Source organism: Capricornis sumatraensis, chromosome 9 (assembly GCF_032405125.1).
Source record: "Capricornis sumatraensis isolate serow.1 chromosome 9, serow.2, whole genome shotgun sequence".
Classification (NCBI taxonomy): Eukaryota; Metazoa; Chordata; class Mammalia; order Artiodactyla; family Bovidae; genus Capricornis; species Capricornis sumatraensis.
The window spans coordinates 15,425,924-15,449,936 of record NC_091077.1 but is presented as its reverse complement, the minus strand read 5'-3'; the positions used below and the strand labels follow the sequence as shown (position 1 = coordinate 15,449,936).

At 50.3% G+C, this 24,013-nt stretch overlaps 1 protein-coding gene across 5 annotated transcripts in view; it reads right to left on the bottom strand.

Annotated features, from left to right (window-relative positions):
- The window catches only part of SMARCA4 (SWI/SNF related BAF chromatin remodeling complex subunit ATPase 4), an 89,692-nt gene that overhangs the window by 31,494 nt on the left and 34,185 nt on the right, over positions 1 to 24,013 (bottom strand). For all 5 annotated transcript variants that reach the window (XM_068979565.1, XM_068979566.1, XM_068979567.1 and 2 more), the window contains exons 14-24: positions 17,444 to 17,565; positions 15,956 to 16,106; positions 14,423 to 14,586; positions 10,178 to 10,244; positions 8,971 to 9,081; positions 6,742 to 6,984; positions 5,267 to 5,380; positions 4,610 to 4,717; positions 3,291 to 3,377; positions 2,243 to 2,289; positions 482 to 648 (exon numbers count right to left, since the gene is read on the bottom strand). In XM_068979565.1, coding sequence (XP_068835666.1) covers positions 482 to 648; positions 2,243 to 2,289; positions 3,291 to 3,377; positions 4,610 to 4,717; positions 5,267 to 5,380; positions 6,742 to 6,984; positions 8,971 to 9,081; positions 10,178 to 10,244; positions 14,423 to 14,586; positions 15,956 to 16,106; positions 17,444 to 17,565 — 1,381 coding nt within the window. The remainder of the gene's footprint in view (positions 1 to 481; positions 649 to 2,242; positions 2,290 to 3,290; positions 3,378 to 4,609; positions 4,718 to 5,266; positions 5,381 to 6,741; positions 6,985 to 8,970; positions 9,082 to 10,177; positions 10,245 to 14,422; positions 14,587 to 15,955; positions 16,107 to 17,443; positions 17,566 to 24,013) is intronic.

Below are 24,013 nucleotides of genomic sequence, written 5' to 3'. Positions count from 1 at the left end.
AAAAGCCTGGAAGGGATGCCTGACAGTGAAGCCAACGTGGAGGACAAAGGAGCCGAGAGCCCCAGAAAAGCTCCTCTAACACCAACTGGGTACCCGGATCCGGCTGTGCCTGAGGCAAGCTTACCCTTAAAGTTCAGTTATGTGAGTCCATTAAGGCTTTCTTCCCTACGCCCACAGGATATAAGTTTCTGTCACTTCCCACTAAAATTAGTCTATGGGGTAGGCGTTAGCCACTGGACCCAGTGTTACGGCGCAAGGACTTTAAGCCTTGTGTTCAGGAGACCAGCACAATATCCCCAGGACCCCTCCCAGTCCCACAAGCCTGCGTCACTGAGCATGCCACTGTGTCCACTCCCAACATTAGACTTGGAATCTCTGGGCCTTGCCCTGCCTCACGGGGGAGGGCAAACCCACCAGAAGTTTCAGCAGCAGTGAATAACAAGGCCCTTTCAAACACATCTCTCTCCCCGGCCACACTCACCATCGAGCCTGAGGTATTTGAAGCCGCGGTATGCAAAATAGTCTTCCATGATGGTCATGAGGGAGGTCATCTGACAGAACAGCAGCACTTTGTGGTTGGTGGCCCGGAGTTTGGGAAGAATTCTATCGAGCAGCTCGAATTTCCCTGAGGCTCGGTACAGGTCCAGCCTGGGGAGGGTTGGGGCGGGGAAGGACACTCAGGACGTGAACCACAGTGCCCTGAAGGCGGGCAGAGGACATGTGTTCCCACCCACTACCTGACCAGTCCTGGGTGGGCTGGCCACCAGGTCCAGGGGCACGTGAATGTCTCCCTTGGCAGACTACCCAACCCCCAAAGTTTCAGCAGAGCCATTCCAATTCAACTAAAATAAACTCAGGCCACCCTAAGTCAAGCGAAAGTGTTAATCGCTCAGTTATGTCCTACTTTCTGACTCCGTGGACTATAACCCACCAAGGCTCCTCTGTTCTTGGGATTCTCCAGGCAAGAATACTTGCCATTTCTTTCTCCAGGGGATCTTCTTGACTGGAGATCAAACCCCAGTCTCCTGCATTGCAGGCAGATTCTTTACCATCTGAGCCACCAGGGAAGCCCCCCGGGTCAAGGGTGACTGTGGAATTATGGAGCAACTAGGATCTTCGTAAGAGTGAGAAGAAGGGCTTAGGGCCACATGGCTTTGGTCATTCATTCTCCGTTTACAGGTATGGAAACTGAGGCTGGGGGCAGTGTGACATGGCTGCTGACCTGCCAGGGCCCGGACTCAAGGCCAGGCCTGGGGGACCCCATTATGTAATTTGATACAAAAAAACAACACAGCAAAAGGACCTTTGCTCTTTCATTCAGGGTTCCTGCTCTAAGAAACAGTTTACTATCCCAGAGAAGTGATGGTGGCTTTTGCGCTGAGAATGTTTTAAGAGTGAAACCTTGAGGCTACATCCGAGCCCGATGCTACGGCCGAACCATGCTGGGGCTGCACTTTACAAACAATACTGGGGAAAACACCCCCACAGCAAGCTGGGTGGCACACTGTATAAAAAGTGTCTCTCTCCTGGTGGGCAGAGTTCAGGCTCAAGAGTGTTGAGGGAAGCTGTCACGGGTCACAAAGCCCAGAAGTGGAAGAGTGGGACCTGGAAGCCATGTCTGGTCAACTCTCAAATTTCAGATTTTTTTTTTTAAATTTGGCTGCACTGAATCTCAGAAAAGACAATGGCAACCCACTCCAGTACTCTTGCCTGGAAAATTCCATGGATGGAGGAGCCTGGTGGGCTACAGTCCATGGGGTCGCGAAGAGTTGGGCATGACTAAGCGACTTCACTTTCACGCACTGGAGAAGGAAATGGCAACCCACTCCAGTGTTCTTGTCTGGAGAATCCCAGGGACAGGGGAGCCTGGTGGGCTGCCGTCTATGGGGTCGCGCAGAGTCGGACACGACTGAAGCGACTTAGCAGCAGCAGCAGCAGCACCGAGTCTTAGCTGCAGCATGCAGGATCTTTAATTGTAGCAGGTGCAATGTAGCTTCCTGAATAGCAATCGAACACAGGCCCTCCATATTTGGAGCACAGTCTTAACCACTGAACCACCATGTAAGTCCCTCAAAGTGCAGAGTTTTTATTCTCTTCTTTGGGCTCATCTATGTTTTTTAAGTTTTTTACCAGGAATATACTGCCTTCGAAAGCAGACAACTATGACAACAGAAACAAGTCAGCTGCAGAGAGAAACACAGCGGACCATCCATCCACCCCGTTAAGTGAGGGAGAGTCTCACCCTTGGACGATGCCGCCAGTAAACCCCAAGTGCTCGGAAAAGGACTCCTGTAATGGAACGAGATGTGGGTCAGTGAGGGCAGGAACAGGTTTCCCAGCCCCATGCCTCCGAGCCCACCCACAGCAGCTCAAGACCACACAGAAGTGCTGACGACAGCTTTTCTACCCCACTGACATGCCTTCCCATAGGGTCTTAACCACCGAAGGTGCGCACAAGGCACCTGACATCATCTTGGAGCACCCAGACGGAATTGTCAAGGGATTTGCGATGACCCTGAAACTTTATGCCAGAATGTGCAGACATATATGTGCTTTTCATTTAAATTTATTTGAATTTTTTGGTCGCAACATGTGGCATGTGGGATCTTAGTTCCCGGACCAGGGATTGAACCTGCACCCCCTGCAGTGAAAGCATGGAGCCTTATCCACTGGACCATCAGGGAGGTCGTTGTGTGTGCTTTTCAGAAGCAAGAATCCAGATTCTCAAGTGTACTGGGGCCCAGTAAGGTCATGGCTGGAGCTGTCATGAAGAAGGACACTGCTCTCCACACGCTGACCTGGGATGGCCCCACACACTGCCGAGTGCGAAAGGCTAGTAGCCAACCAGCAGGGGCGGTATGACCACTCCCACCCTGGGTGGGAAGCAATTCCAGAGAACAGCCTGGAAGGCTTCGTGGTCATCCGAGGTGGGACTTTCATTTCTCTCACACGCTTCTTTTCTCTTTCCTTTATAAAAAAAATTTATGTGTTCTTTCTGGTCACCACAGGGCATGCAGGATCTTAGTACCCTGACCAAGGAATCAACCCCACGCCCCTAGAGTGGAAGCACGGAGTCTTAACCATTGAGCCACCAGGAGAGTCCCTCTCATATTTTCCTACACTGTTTGGATTCGTCACAATAAGGACTTGCAGAGAGAATCTCAGTAAGAAGGCAAATGTACGCGCATCGTCTAGTTACAAACTCTTCATCTTTAAAGCTGCAGAGAGAAGCGCCCTGGCTCTCCCGGGGAAGCAGGGCCTCGCGTGGGCTGAGCCCCCCCGGGCCTCACCTCGATGTGCTGGAACATGTACGGGTGGTTGCAGATCTTCCTCAGCTGCATGATGGTGTTCATCAGGGTCTTGGTGCCGCCTTTGCCCTGAGGAGGCATAAGTGAAAGGGAGAGTCGCTCAGTGGTGTCCGACTCTTTGTGACCCCAAGAACTATACAGTCCATGCAATTCTCTAGGCCAGAATACTGGAGTGGGTAGCCTTTCCCTTCTCCAGAGGATCTTCCCAACCCAGGGATCAAACCCAGGTCTCCCGCATTGCAGGCGGATTCTTGACCAGCTGAGCCGTAAGAAGCTCCCAAATTGGTCTTGTCTGGGGTGGCGTGTGGGTGGGTGTGGAAGGAGGACGTAGGGGGAGGCAGGGCTTGTGGAGCTGGCTCCTCCTGGGGCTCAGAAGCCAGCACGAAGTCAGCGCTGGGGGAAGCAGAGACCCCTGGGCACCCTGGAGGGTGGAGAGTGAGGAGGGGCCAGGCCAGCAAGACGGAAGGGACTGGCAAAGCGCTGAGGCCAGATCACAAACACTCTGTGATTCATAAGGCCAGCTGCGCAGGCACTGGGACAGTCCCCGGGGCCTGCAGCCAGATGGGCCGTGACAGCTGAGGAAGACCTCTGGCTTCGGGATGAAGGAAGGATGCAGGGGTGGGTGCGTGGGCAGAAAAGTAAACCGGGAAATGGGCTGTCACAATAGCCCAGGTGAAGATCCCAAACCAAACATGTGGGGGAGGAAATGGGGAGGCCAGGCCAGGCTTGAGGCACAGAGATGAGGGACCTGAAAGGATGATTTCAGTCCCAGTGAGAAGAGGGCTGTTAGGGGAGGCCCGGGGCCTCAGAGAGGCCCAGGAGGTAGCAGCCCACCTGGCCCCCACTCCTCTCCATTATAAATGAACATCACCCCAAGTTCACGTAAGGAGGGGGCCAGTGGCTGTGGCTTGTCGGGAAGATGGGACGTGCCTGAATGTTCTAACCACTATGGTCCATGCTGGATCCTCACTGCTAACAGATGCACCCACAGGAACCAGCACTTCATGAACAGAGGACCCTAGACTGCTGACTGGGAGGCTCAGGCCCCCCTGAAAAGAGGCCCTCAGCCCCTGCTCCCTTAGCCTTATGGACCGGACCGAACCACTTCAGCTATGATCTAAACCAGGGCCGGTCAACGCCCTCAGGATCACAACCAGACGGGGCCTTGGTCACAAAAATCACCTCCCAGGAGGAGAAAGCCTGCTGGTTCCCACGCACCCAGCTGCTCCCAGGCCGCCCACTCGCCCGCCCGCCCGCCCGCCCGCCATGGACACCCAGGTGGGACAGGGGCCCGGGCCCACCTTCTTGTCCTTCTCGGAGCCGTCGGTCAGCAGCACCCCCTTGGCCTGCATGTGTCGATAGAGCACGCGCTGCAGGGCCGACATGTCACACTTGATGACGTACTCCACCTGCGGGCACACGCCGCCGTCAGCCCAGCCTGGGCCCGACTCTGACCTCCCAGCCTCTCGGGCATCCTGGGCCCTGGCCTCTGATCACGGCACACGAGGGTGATGGTGAAGAGCCCCCACACCCAGGGCATGAGGGAAGCCGTGCTGCAGTATATGCACGGGGCTAGAAATGTGGGGGCTTCCTGGGCCAGAGGGGCAACACAGCTTTCTTTCAAAGGCCTCCCCTCAGCCGGCCCAGGAACAAACAGCAAGAGTGACATGAGGGGTGACTGGTGCGGACCCAAAGCCCCCTCAGGGGAGAGGGGAGGGGCCACTACAGGCCAGCAGGTGGGACTCAGCTGGCCCCTAGCACACCTGCCTTGCACTTTCAGAGACTCGTGGAGGTGAGCAGCCATCCCCAGGCGAGACTGACTCCTGAATGCTGAGCAAGATAGGGCCAGGCTGGGGGACTCTAGAGAGCTACCCAACTGGGACCGCCCCCTTGGGGTGACCCCCACACAATGCTGAATGCTGCATTAGAGCTCCCTCCACTCAAAGTAAACACAGCACCTTTTCAGGCAACTGAGCCTCCACCTCCTTCTTGAGCCGCCGGAGCAGGAAGGGCCGCAGCACTTTGTGGAGACGACGGATGATGAGGATGGTTTCCTCCTCGTTCAGGTCCACCTGGCACCCCAACGAGACATGCAAGCCAAGTGTTACCTCCAGGGGAGCAGCGACGCGTGGGCAGGGCCACCTGGTGTCGCCCTGCACTTGGCGCCCCCTTTCGAGGCGGCTCTATGCTTTACGAGAGCTCAGCGGGGCACCCTCTTCCTGTGGAAAACTGCAAGGACCTGAGACCTTCCATGGAAGTCCTGGGACACGGAGGCGAAGCCCCCAGGGCACCGAGAAACACGGCAGCACGCTGAGCGGCCTCCCCAAGAGTGACACAAACTCACGTGTCTGGATCCTGAGAACATGTCCAAAGGGAGCCTGGACAGCACTGTGGGGGTAACATGGACAGAGTGCATGGTATAAACTGGGGGTGCTCTACTGGGAGCCCCAATACCCTCTCATTTCAATCTCCGTTGGAGATGGATAGAAAGGCTGCTCTCCTGTGGACCTGCTACTCTGATCAAAATCTGAATTAAAACAATTTTTAAGTGAATAAGATGTCATTTGAATTTTTTTCTTTAGGACCCTTTAGTAGAGCTTTTACTCAACTTGAAAATAGGTGAAACCATGGCATTTGTTCCCTTGCTCTTTGGGTGGGGATCCTTGAAGTCTGAAAACTGGCGGTTTGTTTTAATTATGAGACCCTTGAAAGGGCCTCAGTTTCTCCTCTAAGAGGGCTTCTGCCTCAGCCAGTGCCAAGGAGGGGGGACCCCAGGGACGATGCAGAGGTCCCCCCGTAAGAGCATGGTGGTCCCAACTGTCCCAGACCTGAGGAGAATCTCTTAACTAGGGACCAGTGGGCTGGGCGTTGCCTGCCAGGTGAGGGGGCTCTTCGTCCACCCTGTGGTTGAGCCCACCTCCTCAGTACAAGGCTCAGGCCGCCAACCTCCTTCAACAGAAAACAGCTGGCCCACAAGCAGACTACCAATTCCACCCACAGCCAGACAGATGTGAGAGATACAAGCCACAGCCCACAGCTTTTTATTTTCTTTAAAAGGGGCAGGATCTGACCACTCTCTTCACTGAAACAACCAGAGGTGCCCATTGCCCTCAGGGTGAGAATTAAACTCCCCTCAAGCCCTCCAGCTGCACCTTCACACCTCAGGCCCTGCTGTGCCATGTCCCTGCTCTGTGCCTGAGGCACAGGGTCAGGGAAGCCCCAAGGATCTCCTGAGATTTCTCTGCCCCTCTCTGGTGGCAGGGTTGCCATGTGTGTGGCCAGGCCGGTTGTGGTGGGCACTCCGTCCACAACCACCTGGGGAAGCCAACTGGGCCAGGACCGTCAGCTCAGACAGTCCTTGGAGCTGCTTGTGGCCAAAGACCACGGCTCCCCGCCCCGCCCCCTTCCACCACGTGGCCAGCAGCTTGCCCACCTTCTCCCCCGTCATGGCGAAGGGCGCGTTGAACCACTGCTCGAAGGTGCTGCAACTCTTGAAGATGGTGGGCAGCAGGAAGTTGAGCAGTGCCCAGAGCTCAGGCAGCTTGTTCTGCAGCGGTGTGCCTGTCAGCAGCAGGCGGCGGGGCGCCACGTAGTGCGTGTTGAGGACCTGCGTCAGCTTGCAGTGGTGGTTCTTCATGCGGTGGCCTTCGTCCACGATCATGTACTTCCAGCGGATCTGCGGGCCGAGAGCGGGTGGTCAGGAGAGGACAGGCGGTGGGGCTGTCCCCTGGGTGAGCAGCTCAGTGCCATCAGGCATGAAGGCTCCGGGCAGCACAGCCCAGCAGGGTGGGGAACGTGAGCATGATAGCATCAGAGGAAGGGCCAGCGCCCCGAGGGGCAGACGCATACTGCAGCTCCGTGGCGCGTGGGAGGGCGGACAGGTGGACAGGGAGACGGCTGAGAGCTGCTGTCAGGTAAACAGAGCTGGTGAACAGAGCTAAGTCCAGAGGAGAACTTTGGTTTTCCAGGAAAATTACATAAGCCAAGTATCTGGCATAGAGAAAAAAAATCCTAAATAATACACAGCCTGATGATCATAGGTCCTTGGGGTAGGGTCGAGAGGGCACATGGCTTGGTAACAGGTATGTTTCAATCTGGCTTCCCTGGTGGCTCAGATGGTAAAGAATCTGCCTGTAATGCAGGAGACACAGGTTCGATCCTGGGTTGGGAAGATCCCCTGGAGAAGGAATTGGCAACCCACTCCAGGGTTCTTGCCTGGGACATCCCATGGACAGAGGAGCCTGGCGGGCTACAGCCCATGGGCGCTGGACATGACTGAGCAACTAAACGTTTCCAGTCAGCAAGTGGTGGCTCGGAGGCAGGGAGGCACAGCTGGGGGCAGACTGTGCTGTGGGGGCACCGCCTGTACCGCAGAGCCTAGCAGTGGTCGCTAGCCAATGGACACGGGCTAGACGCCAACTCTAACTGGGAGTTAGGTTGGCTAGGCAGGGACTGCAGGTATAAACCCATTTACACGCGACTGTGATGCCCTTCAGAGCCACTCAGGCCTTGGCATCTAGCTCCCGGGGACCAAGCACGGCCCAGCTGAGGCCCTGCACATCAGGTGTCCCAGAGAAAAAAGGCAGGACTGACTAGGGCAGGGGGTAGCAGCCCTTTCCCACAAGTAACCCCCATGGTGCGGGGTTTACACTGATTAAAGCCACTGTCAGATGCACAGGATATTCAGAGCCCTGTTCTCGTGTCTGGGATGGGCCTGGGTCTGTCCTGGGTCAGAAGGGTGACCCGCAGCACAAGCCCTAGGATAAGCAGGCTGGATGCCAGCTCCCTGGGTCTCAGTTTCCTTACCTGTAGCTCAGAGATGCATATCAAGCACTGAATGTCGTCAGTATGAACATGCCCCACAGGTGGGGGTTAATGTGTAAAGCGCTCTAGCCCTGGACTTCCTCCCCTATGTGGTCAGCGAGGCCAGATGCGGCAGCTCAACCCCTCCCCACCCCAGGAAAAGAGCTTTCTGGAGGCAGAGGACTGTGCCTGACTTACAGCTGGGTCATAGTATATTCTTAGTCACTCACTGGTGGCCCAACTAGAGCCACCTTCACAACCGAGTCAGCCAAGAGGCTGCCCAGCCGCACAGCACCCACTAAACACACCAGCTCAGTGGCTCAAGGCTGATGGGACACACAGGACCTCAGAGCACGCGGCCCTGAAGGCCGGACCCCACCTGCTTCTCAGGCTGCTTTCCTGTAGGCTGGGGTGGGAAGACACAGCCACCAGGGAGGAAGGTCCGAGGCCTCTAGAGACAGGTGGAGATGGGGGAGGGGCTCAACATGGCCCTGTGAGGGACACGGCAGGCCGGACGGGAAGGCTGGGAGGCATCACAGATGACCAGGCTCTTTGGGCAGGAGCCCGAGAGAAGCTGGTCCACGTGCTGTGTAGATGGTGCCAGTCTCTGGACGTGATCCAGGGCAAGCCTGGGAACGCACAGTCAGAGAAGCAAACCCCAAGCCACCTTGACTGAGGCCTTTCGTACCCACAGAGCAGCTGTCCTTACGCATATGCAGGGGATCACTGACCAATGACTTGTGGGGGGTCTAAGAAGATGAGAAGCGTGACCCATGCATGACCAGCCTGGGCAGGACCACAGCTGCCTGGACAGCACGTGATGGGCTGAGCTGCCTTGTTTTACAGGCGAACACGCTACCTTTGCAAGGATGTGCTTGTCCTTAATGATGTACTCATATGTCGTCAGCAAGACGTTGAACTTGCCGCTGCGGAGCTGGGGGACGAAAGCACGTCTGGCTGCTGGGGAGCCCTGTGAGGGACAGAAGACGCACACGCCTCAGCCCCCAAGTCCTGGGACCCTGGTAAGGCCGAGAACTGGCAAAGGCTGCTGGCCCTCTCCCGACTCCACCCCAGACCGCTACCCTCCCCAACTTGGCCCTCAAGCAGCTGTCCCTCCCTCAACTCCACCCCCAGACTGCTCCCCCTCCCTGACTCCACCGTCCACGAAGAGGGCCTCACGCAGGTAGCAGAGAGGCATGCAGGCCCTGGGTGGCTTGCAGCCTGCACCTCCACCTGCCCCACTCCTGGTGGGCAACCAGCTCCGCTTCCCGTGCCTGCCTCCTCCTGGGTCCCCACTCAGGCCACTGTGTGTCCCACACAGGTGCAGTCCACGGTGACCATTCCCTAAGGGCAGCTCCGGCTTCTCCCTGGTTAGCAAATCTGTCTGGTTCCCTGTTTCAAGCTCACTGCTCCTGACAGACTGAGTTGTACTCGTTCCCAGAAGCTCTTTTTCCTTAAAAAAATTTTTTTTAAACTAGAGTATAAGTTGCTTCGTTCCCAAAAGCTCTTGGCAGCAGGACAACATTTAGTTTCTCAAATGCACCAATTTCTCCCCGCACATGCTGTCGTCTCTGCCAGGACCCGCTTCTTCCCATCACAGGGCTGAGAGCTCCACGGCAGAGTGGCGAGCCTGGACCCGGGAGCCCTGCGGCCAAGGGCATGACTGAGCTCTGCCAGCGAGGGGCTGCGTGAGGCACCCCGCGCCCCCGCACAAGGACAGGAGGCACTATCAGCCCCCGTGCACAGGTGAACTAGTCTAGAGATGGTGAGGACAGTGAGCAGCCCATCACACAGCAACAGCTGTGTGACACTCACTGAGTCTGCCTACGTGGACAGGTCCAGAGCTCAGTAGGTGCAACAAACATCAGGCGAGGGCATTCACACCAGCACAGTCCACACACTGAGTCCAGAACTTAGCAAAAGCATCCCTCCTCAAAATGAAATGACCCAAGCCCCCACGTGGACGACCTAAGAAGGCACGCACACGTGCGTCCTGTCATTAATGCAGGTCGACATCCCTCTATACCCACCCCCACCCACGCCCACCTCCTCAGGTGGCAACGTACCTTGTAGGACACCTTCACCACGGAGGGGGCCCACTTGTCAAACTCGTAGGCCCAGTTGGAGAGGGTTCTGGGGGAAACACAGAAGGGGCAGTCAGGTACTAGTTCTAGCGTCAGTCTCTCGCTGTCCACACCGACGTCCGTGAGGATGCGAAGGCTGATGTGGTCGTGATCCTGGCAGGGTAAACTTCCAATAATTTGCATAATGATTTCCCCTTTAAGGAGGTGGCACTTAACTGCCCACCTATTACATGTGGGCTAAACTGAGTATCTTTTCCCAGAATACAGTATGGAAAGGGGAAGAAACAGTACTTCACAGTGGAGATGCCTGCCACACACACTACCCCAGCCACGTAATCAAGGTCAACCACCAGCGTGAAGCGTCACATTGACACCAACTGCCCCCATGATGAGTTCAGAGGCGGGCTTCACTTCTGATCTTTGTTCCCGAAACCCATCATCCCATCTAAGGATGAGAAAATCACCAAACAGACCCAGGTTGAAGTACCTCCTATAAAACACCTGACCAATCTCCGCAAAATCATCAAGGTCACTAAAGTTATGCAAAGTCTGAGGAACAGTCACAGACCAGAAGAGGCCTGAGGAGATGTGAAGGGTAAATGCCACATGGTCTCCTGAGACTGAAAACAGAAGTCAGGGCGAGACTAGTAAAATCTTCATAAAGTTTACGTAAGGTAACGTGTTCAGTTACACTTTCACTATATATATAACGGGCCAGTGGGGATTCCTCACTTGTGACAAATGTAACAGGGTCACGTAAGATGTGATCAACCACAGCCACTTCCTCAGTGGTGCACTGATTAAGACTGTGCTTCCAGTGCAGAAGGGCACGGGTTCAATGCCCAGTCAGGGAACTAGATCCCACGGGGAGGCTAAAAACAAACACACAAGCAAAAAAGATGTGATCAGCCACAGGGGGAACCAGAGGAAGGTACCAGGAGCTCTGGGTACCATCTTTCCAACTTTTCTATAAAGCTGACGCTATTCGACAGTAAGCAAACCATCACAAGGCAACAGCGGGGACGTGCTGAAAGGACATAGTAGTCTTCCCTGGAAAATCCCATGGACAGAAGAGCCTGGTAGGCTGCAGTCCATGGGGTCACAAAGAGATGGACATGACTGAGCGACTTTACTTTCACTTTCTTTCTTCAGCAAAATCCTTAATGAGCCTATGCTGCTATGAAGAACTAAACCATTAAACTATTACACGGGGGAGAAGAGACAGCTTTCCCTTGCAGTGGATTCCAAGACTGCGGAAGGAACACTGGAAAGAGAAAATCTTGCCTGGGCACTTTCCAGGGGATCATCATTTCAGGCGAGAGTTTCTGATAGATGTTGAAATTACAGAGAAGAGTATGATGAGAAATGGGATAGTCACAGAGTTTCTCAGTATCTTCCCATGGGATACTTATAAATCACAAAGGAAAACGCTTATGTTTGCATGGGAAAACCAGCAGGCACCACAAAAGGAGAACAAACCGGGGACTTCCCTGGTGGTCCAGCGGTTATGACTCCATGCTTCCACTGCAGGGGGCAAGGGTTCGAGCCTTGGTCGGGGAACTAAGATCCCTCGTGCTGCACCATCCGGCCAAAAGATAAAAGGACAGACCAAAGTGACGCTCTCCTGTTGTGGAGCCCTGGACTTGTGGCCTCTGATGTGAAGCTTCAGGAAGGGCACAAGAGCGCCTCCTGGAGGTTCTTGCCAGAATTCCAGAAAGAAGGACACATCACATGAGCCCTGTCTAAGGAGGGACGGTCTACCAAATACCTGCCCGGGATTCAGGCTCACGAAGGTCAAGAAGAACAAAGCTGAGCTGGGCAGCTGTCACAGAGACATCACAACACACGACAACGAAAGGCAGGGGAGGGACCCTGGACAAGAAGAAGGTCTTCAATGGGGCAACTGACAACATCTGAACCGTGTCTCCGGAGTCACTAACAGTTAGTGATGATTTATCACCGCGCTGTTACTAGCCTGGTGTTAAAACTGTTCTAAGGTGATGTGAGCTCTGGGAGGCCAGGTAGAAGGTGTGCAGGAACTTTTTAAGCTGCTTTTGCAGTTGTTTGTAAGTCTTAAAAAATTTTCAAAATGAAAATTAACAACTGGTATCTCACTGTAGTTTTGACGTCCATTTCTCTAGCTATTAGAGATGCTGAACAGATTGTCATGTGCTCAGCGCCTTTGCTGTCTACCTGAAACCGTCACAACATTGCTAATCGGCTATACTCCCATACAAAATAAAGTTTAAAGAAACATATGTCAAAAAAGAGATAAACCATGGGACCTCCCTGGCAGTCCAGTGGTTAGGACTCCATGCTCTCATTGCTGAGGGTATTGAGAAGCTCTATGACTATCCACTTTCTCATCTATGATCCCGAAAACAGCAAGGTGCAGCCAAGAAAAAACAAACCCAGTCTGTAGCATAGCACGCTAGACACAGAGCTATGCTGGTGGAGATGAAGTCCCACCTAAACAGAAGGGAGGGGACAGGGGCCCTTGGAGAGCTGTGGACAGTACACCGGTGAGGGCCATGGGCACTGACAAGAAGATTTACACCACCATGAGCAAGAGAAAGCAAAGGGGGAAATCAACTTCTCCCAGTGAACTGTGGAGGCTCCTGAGGCCCCTCAGCCATGGGTGCATGGCGTCTGGAGGCCTGGCCGTCTTCCAGGCAGGAAAGTATGTTCCCATGGGCTGGGGGATGAGGACATGGTTTCCCATCACCCGCCTCGACAACTGACGTGGCCCCTACTGCACACTGGGCCGAAGGCAAGGGCTTCCCCTTCTGAGCCAGGCCTGAGTGCACACACTCAGGCCTGGCCACATCAGAGCAGACCATCCCCTGGGCCCACAGCTGGACTGCCGCCTAACATGTGACTGGAACCAGGTCAAGGACAGCCGGTCCCAGGACTTCTGGAAAAACCCTACAGGCAGAAGAACCATCGTGTGTCATACGCAGAGCTAGGAAGAGGCAGCCCCGGAGTGGCTAAGGAATCTCGGCCCCAGAAGCATGTCTGTGGGGAGGAAGAGGCTGGTACCACCAAGAGACTGCAAGTGAGCGCTTCCACAGGATGCCATTCAGGTACCAGACACCACAGCTGAGCATCTGTGGTGCCCGGACTGGGCTGGGATGCAACCGGTAGAGCTCAGAGCCCTAGGAGGATGCGGAAACAGCACCTGAACAAACACCAAAACTCCATGCTTTTAGCGGGGGGTTATCTGACTCCCGTGACAACCTGGAGTGGAACCTGCTGGTTGAAGGACTTGAAGAGGACACCAAGGACAGCCTAGGAGAGTTGCCCCAACAGGGATCATATGGGCAGGCACCCCAGAACCTGCCCTTCCTCTACCCTGTGCCTTGAACCCAGAAGCAGGCAGCCGTGCGCTGGGTGTGTCCCCCTAGAATTCACATGCAGACATCTTCATACCCAGAGCTCAACTATGTTTGGAAATAGGATCTTTAAAGAAGTCATCAAGGGACTTCCCTGTGGTCCAGTGGTTAAGAATTCACCTTTTGAGGCAGGGAATGTGGGTTTGATCCCTGGTCCGGGAACTAAGATCCCACATGCTGCAGGGCAACTAAGCCCGTGCTCCACAACTACTGAGCCAGCCACAACTACAACCCGATGCAGGGCTTCCCTGCTGGGTCAGTGGCAAGGAGTCTGTCGGCCAATGCAGGAGACACAGGTTCAATCCTTGATCCAGGAGAATCCCACACGCCGCGGAACAGCTAGACCTGTGCGCCACAACTATTAAGCCTGTGCTCTAGCGCCTGGGAGCACTAGAGAGAAGCCCGTGTGCCCCAACTACTGGGGGTGTGAACCACAGCAAAAAGCCCGCACGCTGCAACAAAGATCCTGCGTGCCGCAACTAAGACCTCACTCAGCCAAGTAAATAAATATTAGAAAACAAAAAAAAAAGGTAATGAATAAAAATGAGGTCCTTAGGGTGAGCGCTAATCCAAGACTATATATGACTTCCTTATAAGAACAGGAAATGAGGGTGCAGACACACAGAGGGAAGGCGAAGTCAAGACAAGGGGAGAAGACCCCGTCTGCAAGGTCAGGAGAGAGGCCTCAGGGGAAACCAGGCCTGCGGACACCCTGGACCCAAACTCGGGCTTCCAGGGAAGTAGGGCCTGTGGTGAGGCCACCCAGGCTGTGGTCCTTTACGAGGGTGGCCCGGACAAACTAACACATGGGTGTCTGAGCTCGGGCGGCACTCACGAGAGGGGCACTATGATGAGGAAGGGCCCGTTGATACGCTTGTGCTCCATGAGGTACGTAATGAGCGCGATGGTCTGGATGGTCTTGCCCAGGCCCATCTCGTCAGCCAGGATGCCGTTCAGGTTGTTGTTGTACAGGGACACCAGCCACTCCAAGCCTTTGATCTGCAAGGACAAGCGGCCAGAGCTGAGGCCCAGGTGGGGCGTGGGAGGGCTCCCTGCGCTTCGGAGACTCCCGAGCTCCAGCCCAGCCAGGGACCACCCGTCGCCATGCTCACTCGGCATCGTCCTCTGGGCACACTCTCTTGTATCCCACTCGGCCCCATCTCACACTCCTCTCTCTGGAATCACAGGGCTACTGTGCTCATGAGAGACATGTATGAAACATCCTTTCCAGGCACATGTTTAAACTGTTAAATCTCTGTCACTGCCAGATACCAAGCCACACAGCCCACTGGGACCAGCCTGCCCTCAATGTGTGACGCTGGATTCAGAGGAGCCTTGGGGCATCAGGGTAACGAGTGCACCACACGACTAACTGCCTCGACAGCATTTCAAGATGAAGTGAAAGGTTTCCAAAGCTTGCAAAGCTTTCTGCCATAGGCAGTTAGAAGACTGTCCTCAAGGAAAATCTAGAAAGTTTCCTAACAAATTAAGTAAGTCGTGGCCATGTTCTGATTTCTGTGATTACACAGGCCTCTCTGGAAACTTCTACTGGTCACAGGATTTACCTTTGGAACCTGATGTCAGCAGAGGTGCTGAGAGTGCTTGTAAGGAAAGGTGGGCTTCAGGGGTTACCAGCACACCGAGCAGCAGACAGGGAACGTGTTCTTTGGTTGGAGGTATGCTAGCTCTCTCCTGGGAGCTGAGATGAGCTGAGGGTAAGGGGCCACCGTCACAGAAAAAGAAATTTCTAGGACGAGCAGTCTCCTTTCTTGGCTGCTCCAGGCCAGGCCCTGACACAGAGCTTTAGAGTCATGATCACGTGACCCCCACAGGCCTGCACTTCTGAGAAGGACGGACTACGTCTAGAGCTGCCAGGCGCGCCCCCCTCGCTGCCTCACATTGCACAGAGGCCCCATGGCCCCACACCCGGGCCCCATTCTGGCTCAGCCATTCCCAAACCATGTGATTTTTTTTTTCTTTATTACTATTTTGTGTTGGTTTTTGCTGTACAATATGAATCAGTCGTAAGTATATACATATTCCCTCCCTCTTGAACCTCTTTCCCACTCCCCTCATCCCACCCTCTAGGTTATCACAGAGCACTGAGCTGAGCTCCCTCTGAACCATCTGATTTTGAGAAATTGCTTTATCTATCTGCTCCTCACTGATCCCTCAAACTCCCCATGGAACCTGGAGGATCACAGTGCCTACTGCAAAGCTGTCGGGGGAATTGAGATACTAAAAGCCTGTCAGTGCCCCTGTTCTGCCAGGCACGCATCAAGCACACAGGAGAAACTGACTGACTGCACCATTTCATTTCAATCCCTTTGTCAGGACTGCCGTGTAGACTCGGCCCCATCCAGCCTACCTGGTACTGCTTGAGCACGCCATTGACCATAAGCGCCGACTGCTTGTCCACCCTCTCGGTAACGGCGTGGGCCACAGCATAATAGGACTGCAGGCCACGAGCGAGGGCCTGAGACACGCCGTACTCGTCGTCCACATCTTGCTTGGCATTCCTGGGAGGAAAATGGAAGGGCCATGTGAAGACAAACACTCTTATTTGGGACAACATGCTTCTGACACAAGCCTCTGCGGAGCAGCTTTTACAGCCTGAGCCGGAAGATGAGCCCAAGAGCAGCCACGCAGTCTGAGGGCGGGCAAGCCGGCAGACACTAGCCTAAGGGGTCAATACTGGACTTCTGGGTGCCGAGGGGGCGCCTGAGAAGGAGTGTTACTTTCTGCTGGAGGCTGGTTGCATGGTCCACCCTCTCTACTGAGAGTTCAAGGGAAAATGTACACTTGACAGCCTTGCAAGCCGGAATCATTTATACACTGGCAGTTTTGTGATCCAATCTGGAATTCTTTAAAAAAATGACATTAAATCACTCACATTTTATTAATGTAACAGATACAGGTGACCCAATTTCCATCATACTGCTTTATGCTATGTTTCTGTCCTTATATCACCCTACCCATCTTGCCCAGTTAAGCTGGGTTTTCTTAGCTTAGAGCAGTGGTTTCCAAACTTTTTGGCACCAGGCACTAGTTTCATGGAAGATAGTTTTTCCACAGGCCAGGGAGTGCAGGGCGGGGTGGTTTCACCACGATTCAAGTAGTTTACCTATTATTGAGCACTTTATTGCTAATATAATGCTGCCGCTGATCTGACAGAGGTACTGGTCTGGGTAGCTTGGCTTAGAGGGTTTTGCTAATAGATTAAAAAAGATTGTATGTTTGTTCTAGTGGTTCCCCTTCATGCCTGAAGCTTATATAATACATATCACTCTCAGTCCGCTAAGAGTATCTGCTAACTCTGTACTGTAAGCCACCAGGAAATCGGTATAATAATTTTAACAGCTTTCAAGGGCAAAGGATGAAAAATAACCTAAATGACCACCGCTAGACAAAGGCCACAGTACAAGACCATGGCAGGGACACCACACAGCCAGATGTGGAAGAGAGTGAGACACTGTGTGTACACAGACATGGGAGCAAGGGGCGGAAGAGTGTCCCAGAAATGAAAAGAAAAAAAAAAAGCACAGGGTATGTGTGGAAGACGCACGCTGAGGAATCAATTTCTCCCAGGGAGGAGAGGGCAAGGGCTGAGCTGGAGCACAGGCGTGGTAACCACCACCATCTCCTACACACAAGACGAACCATGTGAACGGACGGACTGTCAATGCACCCTATGAAAATCAGAGACATCTGAAGTTAAGTCCATCTGACCTATGTGGTCCAGCAATGGCTGCCAGCTGGACAGGCTATTCAAGGAGGAGCTGGGACTCTGATGGCTCCTGCTGGTGCTCCCATGCAGGGAGCTGGCAGAGTGGGAGCGGGCGGAGAGAACCCTTACTCAATGATGTGCCGGGCATCCACCTCGGAGACATCGTCGCTGTCGGGATCCGGAATCTTCTTCTTCTCCTCCACAGGCAGGGTGGGGGGCTGTGCGGGCTGCGGCTGCTCCTCCTCCTCCTCCTGCCAAGAGACAGGCCCGTGTCTCCCCAGGTCACCACAGGGACGGGCCCGGGGCGCCCGAGGGAGGAGCCCAGAAACTAGGGATGGTTTTACAACCCGCACGCCCTCTTCCTGCCCAACCCAAAACATGTCACGCTTTTCACGTGCATCTTCTTTTAGCTGCTCAGTACATGATTTTTAGTTTTCGTAGCAGAGTCCAGACACTTCTTTTTAAGGATATCTCAGGGTATTTCTGTACTTCAGTTGCTGCTAGTAGATTCTATTTGCACCCAGCTCTTCTTACATAATGTATGCTACTAAAACAGCTTTTCAACTCTCTTGGATTTTCTAGGTATTAAACATTCATAAGCAACCTTCAATATGTGCTGGTCTTGATTTACTTTTGGTTTTACTGACATGGCCCAAATGTCTAAAACATGTCCAGCGAGACTCGTGGTAACAGACACCATAGTTTACTAAGACATTTTCTATAAATTTGAGTACAGTAAGTCCCCTACATATGAACCTTCAAGTTGAGAACTTTCAAAGATGTGAACGTGCATTCCATCAACGTCAGGTGTGAGTGACAAAGCAGCCTGCCCTCCGTCTCTCATTGCTGATGACCCTCCAGCTCTGCCATCTCCTACCTCCTCCCTCCTCCAGTCAGTGCCTCCTCTTACCCGTTCACTAGATGCCCACCCCTGAGTGGCAGCTATTGATCTGTACTGTTACACTTTTCAAGGTACCGTACTACAACAGTGAAAATGTTTTCTTCATAGTTCATGCTTGTTTTATGTATTCTTTGTGTGAAAAGCATTATAAACCTGTTCCCGTACGGTACTATATAGGTAAACTGTGTTAGCTGGCTACCTATGCAAAGTGTTGGACTTATGAACGTACTCTCGAAATGGAACTCATTTGTATGTAGGGGACTTACTATTTAAGTATTGTTTCATTAAAAGGGTATTTCAATGTTAACGTAGCAGATAATAAAGGGGATTCTGTATGACATATTGATAAAGTACACACAAATGCATTCCTTAACATTAAACTATCCTTGTATTCCTGTTTAAATCACACAAATGTGTGTGTACAATGGAACTGCTATAAAACTAAAAAAAAAAAAAAAGAAGGAAAATATCTGTTAATTAACCTGTTAAATTATTCCAATCAAACTCCAGTGAAATTTCCCTTGGAGAAAGCAAAATAATTTTATAGATTACTGGGAATAATGAACACGTGATGACAGCACAAACACTTTGGCCCAAAAAAATCATAACTATAAGACTTTCCAAGCTGATATTACCATGTCAGGAATTAAATAGGAATGGGAAGCCTGACTAATTCCAATTAAAGGGGATCAGCAAATTTTACCTTAAAAAGTGACATGACAGCTGGACCAAAGTAGCCCCAGGAACCATTCCAGAGAACTGGAGTCTGAGAGGCACTAATGCTTAAAAAAAACTGCTGAGCTTTGAGTAAGTAGAGGGTGGGAGTTTGTAGAGATCTTACTTGTGGGTGTTTTCCCCTCTCCCATCCTGACGTGTAAGCTGTCAGGGTGGGCGGGCCCTGAGGCCTGGCAACTGAGGCTGATGGGGGATTCAGTTGTTTTATAGCAGTAGGCGATGCTCGGCCGGCAGCAGTCAGTGGAGGTGAGGACCTCAGCCACGGGTAGGGAGAGCAGATTGCCGGCTGAGGGCTCTGCACATGCGCAGAGCAAATGAAACAGGGCCCAGCGGAAAGTAAAAGCCAGGGTAGGCTTGAAAATGGCCCAGACCCAGAAAACGCTCTTCTGCATACACAGGTCTACTGGCAGGAGACACAGTCTTTACTGGCTCAAGGTGCTGGAGGTGACTGCTAAGTTATGAAGAAATACAACCCACTCCTAGAGGGCCAGGATTAAAAATGAAAATGAGGAGAAAACAAAGCAAAACAATAAACGGAGCAGACACCACAGACAGCACATTCCCTGGGGAAACATTCCACAGATTCAGCCTAGATAATTTACTAAACAAATAAAAACACAAAAAGGAACCCACAAGGGTGGAAGTCAGAACCCAGAGCGGCTAATACAACCTTCCACTAAACATTCACCAGGCTTCCCTGGGGGCTCAGCGGCAAAGGACCCGCCTATAATGCAGGAGACCCAGGTTCCATCCCTGGGTTGGGAAGATCCCCTGGAGAAGGAAACAGCACCCCACTCCAGCATTTTTGCCTGGGAAATCCCATGGACAGAGGAGCCTGGCAGGCTACCGTTTATGGGTCGCGAAAGAGTCAGACATGACTTAGCGACTAAACAACAACAAACATTCACTATAAGATAAGCAAAAAAGGAAGAGAGTGTGATGTGAACATGATTTACTCAACTTGTTAAAAGACATCCACGAAAAATTTATAGCTAACAATAAACACTGATAGAGTAACTGCCTCAAACTTAACATCAAAAACAAGCCAATGATATCTGCTCTGGATGCATCTATTCAACATTTTACTGGAGGATCTAGCCAGTGCAACAAGGCAAGAAAAAGAGATTAAAAATTAAGGCACACAGATGGGAAAGGAAGACGTTAAGTCCTGGTTATTTATGGATGACACGATCTTGTTTGTGAAAATCCTAAGGAATCAAACAAACAAAAAAGCCTTACTGGAATTATCAATATGAGTTTAGCAAGTTCCCAGACATAAGATCAACATAAAAAAATTTTTTTCCATGTTATTTCCACAGAAGAGCTACAAAATATTCAAAAATAAAATTAAGAAAACAATTCTATTTATAGTAGCGTAAAAGGGATAAAATCATTAAGAATAAATTTAACAACAAAAAACCAAAAACTGTACTCTGAACTACGAAACAATACTAGGAGAAATTAAAGATTATCAAAATAAATGGAGAAACAGTTCATGTTCATGGATTGGAAGACTAAGTATTATTAAATGTGATTATCCCAAAACGATCTAGACTCAACACAACCCCCCCAAAAAATCCCAGCAAACCTTTCTGTAGTAATTGATGAGCTGATCCGAATGCGTACATGGGGATGTGAAGGCTCTGGAATAGTCAATACAGCAAAAAAGTTGAAGGACCAACACTACCTGATTTTAAAACTTATTATAAGCTGCAATAATCAAGATAGTGTGGCAGTGACACAAAGATAAACATAATCAGATCAACAGAAAAACACTGAGTCAGAAACACACCCTTATTCTAACTAATTTCCCACAAAGCTGCCAAGGCTATTCAAGAGGGAAAAATAGCCTATTCATCAAATGGTGCTGGGTAAGGTGGATACCCATATACAAAGAAACCCTTAGACCTTCAGATCACACAGAAGTCAACTCAACTATGACCCTAAATGTAAGAGCTTAAATATAAAGCTTCCAAAAGAAAACATAAGAGAAAAACCTTCATGACTTCAAACAGTTCTCAGTATACCACCAAATGCACAATTCATAAAAGAAAAAAATCAATAAAAAGATTCCATCAAAATGAAACATTTTCACATTTCAAGACAACACTGAGGGGAAAAAAGGCAAACAGACTGGGAGAAGATATTTGCAAGTTATATATCTGATTAAGGACAGGTATCAGGAACATATAAAGAATTCCTACAACTCGATGATGAAATGACAAACCACCCAATTAAAAATCGGCAAAAGATTTCAACAGATTTTCACCAAAGAAGATATCTGAATGGTGCATGAACATTTGAAAAGATGTTCAACATCACTACTTACTAGGAAAACGCAAAGTAAAACCAGAGATATCATTACCTACCCACTAGGATGCCCATAATGTAAAGAACAGATAATACCAAGTGTTGATAAGGACATGGAGAAACTGGGGACCTGTGAAAAGGTACAATCACTTCAGGCAATGGTTTGCTAATTGCTTAAAAAGTTAAACATAAACTTACCATATGACCCACCAATGCCATTCCTAAGTATTTACCCAAGAGAAATGAAAATGGAAAACACACAAATGCCCACAATTTGGTGAACTGATAAACAAAATGTGGTATATCCATACAAAGGAACACGACTCAGGAATAAAAAAAGTTTTTTAAGATCTTAACTTTTATTAATGGCTTCTCCACATTATTTCTTTTTAATATTTTTTAAATTGAGGTATAAATTACTTAGTTGAGTTTGTTAAGTTTGGAAATATGGATATAAGGGTTAAATCTACACCCTCAAAGCAGAGAATATCTTCCTTTTTCTTTTCCATTATGCTTTATTACAGGGTATTAAATACAGTTCTCTGTGTGTGGGACCTTGCTGTTTACCCATTCCATAAATAACAGCTTGTATCTGCTGTCCCATCCCCCCAGTCCTTCCTCCTCCCTTGCCCCCCGGCAGCCACAAGTCTGTTTTCTATGTCTGTTTCTATTATCCATAAGTTCATTCACATCACATTTTGGATTTAATGTATCAATGGTGTCATGCAGTATCTGTCATTCTCTGACTCACTCTGCCTAGTACGACAATCTCTAGGTCCATCCATGTTGCTGCGAATGGTATTATTTCCCTCTTCGTTATGACTAACACCTCACTGTGTATATGTATCTTTAACATCTTCTTGAACCATTCACCTCTCAATGGGCATTCAGGCTGTTTCCATATCTTGGCTATTGTAAATAATGCTGCTATAAACACAGAGGTGCATGTATCTTTTTGAATTATAGTTTTATCTGAATATATGCCCAGGAGTAGGATTTCTGATCACATGGCAACTCTATTTTTAGTTTTCTGAAGAACCTCCATAATGTTCTCCATAGTGATTGCACCACCTCACATTTCCACCAGTACTGCAGCATTCTACCGATTCTGCAAATATTTTCTTCACACTTTTTCCAGCATTTGTTATTTGTAGACTTTTTAATGAAGGCCATTCTGACCAGTGTGAGGCGGTATCTTATTGTAGTTTTGGTTTGCATTTCTCTAATAATTAGCAATGTAGAACAAACTTTTGACATACAGACAACATAGGTGAAACTTAAAAACATGCCACGTAAAAGAAGCTAGACAAAAAATACTACATGTTGTATAATTCCATTTATGTGAAACTCTGGAAAAGGCAAATCTGTAGAGCACAGCAGACCAGTGATTTCCTGGGGCTGGAGGAAGTAGCCAGAACAAACTGTAAATCAGGGAGAGGAAGCTTTTTGGGGTGATGAAAACATATTCAAGTTGATGTAGTGTGATGACTATGCGATTTTGTAACTTGACTAAAATCACTGAAGAGTAATCTTATTATGGGTGCATTTTCCAGTATGCAAATTATATCTCCAAAAAATTGTTTAAAAAATTACAATGAACATTATTAGTCTAAACATCATTAGAATTTTAAAAGGAATTTTAAATACTATATCAACTTTGTATCTATGCCTCAATATTTTAAAATAAATCAAACAAAATGAGAAAAGTAAATTCTTAAAATAAAAAAAAAGAAACTGGTGGATATAAAAACCCAATGTATTAATTTTATTTAAATATCACAGGACAGTGGGGAAGGGGTAAACAGTATACCCACTGTCTTAATACTACTTTGCTGTTGTTTAGTCTTTAAGTCATGCCCTACTCTTTGCGACCCATGGACTGCAGTCTGCCAGGCTCCTCTGCCTGTGGGACTTAATACTACTAGAAGTCGGGGGGAAAGGGACTCCATCTGAAGTCCTACACAAAATAAATTCCAGGTGACCTGAAGAGGTAAGAAGGAGGGGAGTGAAGACAGGACAAATCAAAACAAAGATATAGATAAACACCAAGCTGATTGCAGGCTGAGGTAAATACATAAAGAACACTTAAAGTTTCAGCTAAAATACACAACTGATCTGAAATGGGCAAGTGAAACAAATCATTCAAAGGAGAAATCTAAGTGGTCAATAAAACCTAAAAAAAATGCTTGACCTTAATAAGCAAAGACATGCCTGTTAAAATTCTCTCTAACCTCATGGAGGGGGCAAAAGCTTTTTAAAAGCCTTGTAAGCCACCATCACCCCAGTTGATGGGGGAGTGCAAGGAGTACCCTTCTTGGGGGCAACCGTGCAGAAGGAACCCTCCCTACAGACACTGCATCCCTGGGCTTCCTCCCAGTCACCCAAGGAGGCCGGCCAGGACAGACAGAGGGACAAGACTCTCATCTGAGATCTGACAACCAGGGCAACTCTAAAAACCACCTTACAGGGCATAATTCAATGACGTAGAGAATACGCACAATAAATACAATCATGTATAAGGTTTTCAATGGAGAAGGAAATGGCAACCCACTCCAGTATCCTTGCCTGGAGAATCCTACAGACAGAAGAGCCTTGCAGGCTATAGTCCAGGGGGTCTCAAGAGTCGGACACGACTTAGCGAATAAACCATAAGGTTTTCAAAGCACAGACGATAAAGGGCAAACATCGCATGCTCACAACTTCATACCGGCATTTTTTGGAGGGTAGAGTTGCTGGGTGCCTGGCATACGGCT